The sequence below is a fragment of the Ranitomeya variabilis genome, chromosome 4 (genome assembly GCF_051348905.1).
Source record: "Ranitomeya variabilis isolate aRanVar5 chromosome 4, aRanVar5.hap1, whole genome shotgun sequence".
NCBI classification, from domain to species: Eukaryota; Metazoa; Chordata; class Amphibia; order Anura; family Dendrobatidae; genus Ranitomeya; species Ranitomeya variabilis.
Window position 1 is genome coordinate 584,817,893 of NC_135235.1, and position 7,907 is coordinate 584,825,799.

General features: G+C 43.7%; 1 protein-coding gene across 2 annotated transcripts in view; it reads right to left on the reverse strand.

The window, feature by feature from the left end:
* LOC143765900 (bactericidal permeability-increasing protein-like) overlaps positions 1–7,686 on the reverse strand; it is a 56,800-nt gene extending 49,114 nt beyond the window's left edge. Inside the window, exons 1-2 of one of the 2 annotated variants that reach the window (XM_077253085.1) lie at positions 7,550–7,686; positions 1,656–1,764 (exon numbers count right to left, since the gene is read on the reverse strand). In XM_077253085.1, the coding sequence (XP_077109200.1) occupies positions 1,656–1,761 (106 nt within the window). In that variant the 5' untranslated portion in view covers positions 1,762–1,764; positions 7,550–7,686. Of the gene's footprint in view, positions 1–1,655; positions 1,765–6,145; positions 6,204–7,549 lie in introns of those variants that run through there. The other variant, XM_077253083.1, reaches the window with a different exon arrangement.
* Between the last annotated feature and the right edge of the window lie 221 nt (positions 7,687–7,907).

Sequence of the window (7,907 nt, forward strand, 5' to 3'; positions counted from 1 at the left end):
CGTAGTATACAGCACAGAGCCACGTAGTATATTGCCCAGCCACGTAGTATATTGCCCAGTTACGTAGTATATTGCCCAGTGACGTAGTATACAGCACAGAGCCACGTAGTATATTGCCCAGCCACGTAGTATATTGCCCAGCCACGTATGTCACAGTTTAAAAAATAAAAAATAAACATATACTCACCTTCCGAGGGGCCCCTTGTAGTTCTGTCGCCTGTGTTCGGTTCAGGCGGCAGCTTCCGGTCCGAGGGTGTGATGACGTCGCGGTCACATGACTGTGACATCACGGCAGGTCCTTCTCGCGCAGGTGCGCAGGGCCTGCGATGACGTCGCGGTCACATGACCGTGACGTCATGGCAGGTCCTTGTCGCACACCAACCTTAGCACCGGAACCTGGCGCTTGCATGGACCGGTCACCGGAGCGTCGGAAAGGCGGCGGAAGGTGAGTATATAATGATTTGTTATTTTATTATTATTATTTTTAACATTAGATGTTTTTACTATTGAGGCTGCATAGGCAGCCTCAATAGTAAAAACTTGGTTACCCAGGGTTAATAGCGGCGGTAACGGAGTGAGTTACCCGCAGCATAACGCGGTCCGTTACCGCTGGCATTAACCCTGTGTGAGCCGTGACTGCGGGGAGTATGGAGCGGGCGCCGGGCAGTGACTGCAGGGGAGTAGGGAGGGACTAATCGGACTGTGCCCGACGCTGATTGGTTGCGGCAGCCATGACAGGCAGCTGGCGAGACCAATCAGCGAATGAATATCCGTGACGGAAGTTGCCAACAGAAAGACGGAAGTACCCCTTAGACAATTATATATAGATTAATCCGACCTGTAAACGGTGTAACAAACAAAAAACAAAACGCTAGAATTTAATTTATTCTTGGTCGCCTCAACATTGCAATGAAAGTGATCAAAGTGATCAAAACATCGTCTCTACCTAAAGATGGCATCAATAAAAACGTCAGCTCGGCGCACAAAAAATAAGCCCTCATCCAGCCCCAGATCTGAAAAATGGAGAAACTGCAGGTCTCGGAAAATGCCGCCATTTATTTATTTTTTTAAACAAACTTTGGATTTTTTTTTCACCACTTAAATCAAAAATAACCTAAACATGTTTGGTATCTACGAACCTGGAATTTCACCGCACTTGGATTTTTTTCCCGTGTTCCAGCACATTATATGGTAACATCAATGGTGTCATTCAAAAGCACAACTTTTCCGCAAAAAAACAAACCCTTACATGGCCATATTGACGGAAAAATAAAAAAGTTATGGCTCTGGGAAGAAGGACAGCGAAAAAACAAAAGTGAAGAGGTTAAAGAGTTACTACTAGTGTTGAGCGCGAGTGCTAGTTATTCGAGTTTGCCTAGGGTGCTCGGGCACGTACTAAGAATCACGGGTGCTCCAGTGACATGTTCGTGTCCCCGAGCCCGAGTGTTTCGCGGCTGTTAGCCACAAAGCATGCGGGGTTAGCCGTGTATGTCAGGCAATCCCTGCATGTTTTTCGGGTGTCTAACAACTGTGAACTATGCATGTCACTGGAGCACATGCGATACTGGGTGCGTACCCCAGCACCCTAGGAAACCTCGAGTAACGAGCACTCGCGCTCATCACTGGATACTGCCATTTTACTGCCATGCACTCACCATACTGCAGTCCTTTTAGGGTCAGCCGCCCCTTTATTCCAGGATCATCGGCTTTGGTATCAGAAACAATTAAACCAAAAGTGAGAAAGATCAGCCTGAGCTCCATTATCTGAAGGAGAGAAATATACAGATATACAGCAAACATTGCACCATGGAGATGAGTCGATGCTCCATTTTTTTCCTTTTTTGCTGTCATCCAGAAGCTGAACCATTAAGGCCGGCGTCACACTAGCGAGTTTTACGGACGTATGAGCTCAGAAAATACATCCGTAAAATACGCATAACACACGGCCCAATGATTCTCTATGTCCCAGCTCCTATCAGCCGTATTTTACGCATCCGTATTATACGGTCTTCTACGGCCGTAGAAAATCGCAGCCCTCTGCTGGATGTCCTCATGAACTGGAGCCTTGGAAAAGTTCCCACGCTCGAGTTGATATGAGGACATCCAGCAGAGGGCGCCTCACCGCGACTCAAGGTAACTACAGGTCACCCCGCTTTCCATTCATTCCCTGGGGGTTTTACAGGCACGAGCACGGCTTTAGCAGAGCTCCTGTCTGTAAAATGATTTAACCCCTTCAGATGGATTTACTTCGTGGGACTTGACCTGAGTGACGGAAGGTATGAGATATTGTTTTTTTTATTTTTCCTTTGTTACAGAACGAGGGTCTTCAGGTGGATTACCAGTATAATAAAATATTACAACACCCTGTGTCTTTATTTCATTAAAATACTTTTAAATAATGTGTGTGTGTTTTATTAACCATTTCGTACTATTGGATTAATAATGGATAGGTGTCATAATTGACGCCTCTCCATTATTAATATGGCTTAATGTCACCTTACAATAGCAAGGTGACATTAACCCTTCATTACCCCATATCCCACCGCTACAGGGGAGTGGGAAGAGAGTGGCCAAGTGCCAGAATAGGCGCATCTTCCAGATGTGCCTTTCTGGGGTGGCTGGGGGCAGATGTTTGTAGCCAGGGGGGGGGGGGGGCAATAACCATGGACCCTCTCCTGGCTATTAATATCTGCCCTCAGTCACTGGCTTTACCACTATGGTGGATAAAATTGCGCGGGAGCCTACGCCAATTTTTTCCGCCATTTAACCCTTTATTTTACAAGCTACAGCGCCCAAATTTTGCACATACACACTACTAACATTAGTAGTGTGGAATATGCAAAAAAAAAAGGGATATGAGATGGTTTACTGTATGTAAACCATGTCTCATATCCTGTCGGGTTTGGGAAGGAGAAATGAAAAGCCGGCAATTGAATTACCGACTTTTCACATATCTCGCGCTGAATTAAATATAAATACAGTATATATATATATATATATATATATATATATATATATATATATATATGTGTGTGTCTCAATGACATATATATACACTCACTGGCCACTTTATTAGGTACACCTGTCCAACTTCTTGTTAACACTTAATTTCTAATCAGCCAATCACATGGCGGCAACTCAGTGCATTTAGGCATGTAGACATGGTCAAGACAATCTAATGCAGGTCAAACCGAGCATCAGTATGGGGAAGAAAGGTGATTTGAGTGCCTTTGAACGTGGCATGGTTGTTGGTGCCAGAAGGGCTGGTCTGAGTATTTCAGAAACTGCTGATCTACTGGGATTTTCACGCACAACCATCTCTAGGGTTTACAGAGAATGGTCCGAAAAAGAAAAAAAATCCAGTGAGCGGCAGTTCTGTGGGCGGAAATGCCTTGTTGATGCCAGAGGTCAGAGGAGAATGGGCAGACTGGTTCGAGCTGATAGAAAGGCAACAGTGACTCAAATCGCCACCCGTTACAACCAAGGTAGGCCTAAGAGCATCTCTGAACGCACAGTGCGTCGAACTTTGAGGCAGATGGGCTACAGCAGCAGAAGACCACACCGGGTACCACTCCTTTCAGCTAAGAACAGGAAACTGAGGCTACAATTTGTACAAGCTCATCGAAATTGGACAGTAGAAGATTGGAAAAACGTTGCTTGGTCTGATGAGTCTCGATTTCTGCTGCGACATTCGGATGGTAGGGTCAGAATTTGGCGTAAACAACATGAAAGCATGGATCCATCCTGCCTTGTATGGAGCATCTTTGGGATGTGCAGCCGACAAATCTGCGGCAACTGTGTGATGCCATCATGTCAATATGGACCAAAATCTCTGAGGAATGCTTCCAGCACCTTGTTGAATCTATGCCACGAAGATTTGAGGCAGTTCTGAAGGCAAAAGGGGGTCCAACCCATTACTAGCATGGTGTACCTAATAAAGTGGCCGGTGAGTGTATATATGTATATATATACACTGTATATATGTTTTAACGAACATTTGAGCACATAAATCGATTAGATGTCGGTTTTGCAAGCCTGCGAGAAAATATCGCAGTACGGATGCCATATGGATTACATACGGAGGATGCCATGCTCAAAATACGCTGCCACACACACCCTGCCTACGGATGACATACGGATCACTATTTTGGGCACATTTCTGCGTATTACGGCCTTAATAAACGGACCGTATTTACATACGCTGAGTGTGACGCCAGCCTAACAGCTGAGGGTTTGTTACTGCTGTATTCAGTCTTGTAAATCCTCTGTGAGCTACCCATCTCTCCAGCCCTGATAGTTGCTACAATGTATCAGTACAAGCAAAATATATAAGACTGGGGCTCATAGAGGATTGTCCAGACCGGATACAATCAGAAAAGCCCACAGCTGTGAGATGTACCAGGTCTGCGGGGGCTACGGTAATCCACCTGGAAAAACAGGTTGGAGATAAACCTACTGCATCTTATTGTATCATCCTGAGCAGTGCTGTATGTATCTGATCTGCCATCTATTCCATATTTTATCATCTATTATTTCTATAGCTCCAACACATTCTGTAGTGCTGTACACAGGTTGTGTTCACTCAGTCCCTGTCCCATGGGTGGTTCACAATTTAATATCCCTGAATTGGGGGAAGAAACTGAGAAAAACCAAGTTCTTGGCACAAAAAGGACATAAAAACTTGTAGGAGAAGAAACAGTTAGAGGATATTAAGCTGCTCCTGCATTACATCCAATGATTGTGCCCCTCATACATCTCTTTACCACCCGCAGCGAATCTGTGACCCTTGCATTCTATAGCTATCATCCTTCCCATATATACACTCACCGGCCACTTTATTAGGTACACCATGCTAGTAACGGGTTGGACCCCCTTTTGCCTTCAGAACTGCCTCAATTCTTCGTGGCATAGATTCAACAAGGTGCTGGAAGCATTCCTCAGAGATTTTGGTCCATATTGACATGATGGCATCACACAGTTGCCGCAGATTTGTCGGCTGCACATCCCAAAGATGCTCCATACAAGGCAGGATGGATCCATGCTTTCATGTTGTTTACGCCAAATTCTGACCCTACCATCCGAATGTCGCAGCAGAAATCGAGACTCATCAGACCAAGCAACGTTTTTCCAATCTTCTACTGTCCAATTTCGATGAGCTTGTACAAATTGTAGCCTCAGTTTCCTGTTCTTAGCTGAAAGGAGTGGTACCCGGTGTGGTCTTCTGCTGCTGTAGCCCATCTGCCTCAAAGTTCGACGCACTGTGCGTTCAGAGATGCTCTTAGGCCTACCTTGGTTGTAACGGGTGGCGATTTGAGTCACTGTTGCCTTTCTATCAGCTCGAACCAGTCTGCCCATTCTCCTCTGACCTCTGGCATCAACAAGGCATTTCCGCCCACAGAACTGCCGCTCACTGGATTTTTTTTCTTTTTCGGACCATTCTCTGTAAACCCTAGAGATGGTTGTGTGTGAAAATCCCAGTAGATCAGCAGTTTCTGAAATACTCAGACCAGCCCTTCTGGCACCAACAACCATGCCACGTTCAAAGGCACTCAAATCACCTTTCTTCCCCATACTGATGCTCGGTTTGAACTGCAGGAGATTGTCTTGACCATGTCTACATGCCTAAATGCACTGAGTTGCCGCCATGTGATTGGCTGATTAGAAATTAAGTGTTAACAAGAAGTTGGACAGGTGTACCTAATAAAGTGGCCAGTGAGTGTATGTTCAAGACTTCTCTTGTGCTGCAGCTGTATCCTTGAATACTCCCCCATTGGCAGTCACATTCTGGTCATAGACAGTCAATCTGTTCCTGATCCAGCTATCTTTTTAGTATTTTTTCTTGTTGTTAAATAGCAAAACACAACATGATATCTGTAACGACTGGAAAGTTTTACCGTATGAATTGTAGTTTGTGCATTTCCTTGTACAATACATTGACTTGGCAGCAACAACCAGGAAAAACCTCAAGCAAGCCCTTCATAGGGATCATGGTTAGGGCTGACTTTCTACCTAATAATATTTAGGAGAGGAGTTAAAGCTACCAGGTCAATTCAGTGTATTGTCAGGGTGTCAGGAGAAAGACAAAGGCATCCATAAGTTGTCAGAGATTGTTATAAGTTGTCAGGAGTAGTCAGGGAACACTAACCTGGTGACAGCGCCCTCAGTGATCTCAGCCTGCAGCTGGCAGACACTTGTCTAATGGCACAAATACACTAAAAATGAAAGAAGGAACTGCACAAGGGAGGAGCCGCTACACAAAAGTATTGAAAACAACCATTCCCAAACATGATCATAATCTGCACTGACACACAAGAAGAACACAGAACAGGTGACTTATCGCAATAAACTCTTTTTTTTCAGTTTTTTCGCTGCAAACATACAGCATATCTAAAGGAAGCAACATAAAATGGGGGTATCCAAGCCTACACTCTGTAACCCTTTTACAGTGCAGTATCTAAGCCAATCACATGCGGCACTGACATTTAATCTACAGTATCTAAGCCTATTCTTTCTGATAGCTAAACTGTTGTATCTATGCCTATAATATGTGATGATGTCTGCTAAGCAGATGTATCTAAGCCTATCCTATATGATACTGTCAGCTGAACTACTCTATGTATATTGGATCCTAGGTGGTTTTTGCAGCTTAAAGGGAAATAACCATCAGAAAAAATACCTGATGCTTAAATCAAGTTTTTGTGTTAAATGTAATTTTTTAAAAATGTTGGCAATATTTATTTTTTTTCAGATCACAATCTGTATAAAAAAAAACAAAAAAAAACATCCAGCAGATTTCACACTTGTCACTAGAGATTTATCAGTATCATACTCCAGTTGTTTCAGGAAACAACACATGTACATAGCCGTAATGAACAGACTGATGAGTTGGGCCAAATAGTGTGCAAGATCCAGTCCAGAGGCCATATCAGTAGTGTGCGGCTGCTGGATGGGAGCAGAGAAAATCACCTCTTACTTGATGGCATCTGTGGCTTTTCTTTTGATTAGCCAGCCTGGCATGGTATCAAATGTGCGTTCCGCAGCAACGATGGCGTCGTGCCAGGCTGGCTAATCCAAATAGGATCCGATGATGGAGTTAGATAGGTGGCGGTTCTCAGGTCTCCCTTTCAGCAGCCACAAATTGCAAGATTACTAATGTTGTTTTATAATAAAAATCGCGAGACTGAAACAATTGTCAAAAATGAAAAAAAAATAAAAAATGAATGTAACACAAAACCTGATTTAAACAATAGGTAATTTACGATGACATGTTCCTTTTTATGAACAGTTTCTGTCAGCAGCCATTCTGTCACATGTTAGTAAAGTCGGACGGAATGGCGAGGAGCCGGATTTTATACACCAGGGACGAAGGGCCACATTATACACTTGTGACAATGGGACTAAATGAAAAAACTGAATTCAGTGAGTAAGATATGTGCCCCAATACTTTTCTCCATACAGTGAATGAGGCTTTTGCGTTCTGGACAGGAGACTCATGGCTGATCTTGATATCGATACTAAGAACATTGAATGTCAGACACGTAAAACCGACCTTAGTTTCTTCTCATGTGATGAATCATGTCATGTAGCGTTGGTGCAGATAATTCCTTTTTACCCCCACCAAGATCAACAAAGCAGAAACTTCCCAGCTATAGAACTATAAACGGAAGCCTCATTGTCACAGAACAGGGAACAGAAACTCAAAAGCATAAATAGCAGAAAAATAAGAAATGCAGACTAAATAACCCCAAAATATTTCTTTATAAAACATGAGGGCGGAAACGACTAAAAGAAACTCAGCCTCGTAAACACCATGTAGTCCACCCAACGTCTACCTCAGATAACTGCAACTAACATAGTAACATAGTAACATAGTTAGTAAGGCCGAAAAAAGACATTTGTCCATCCAG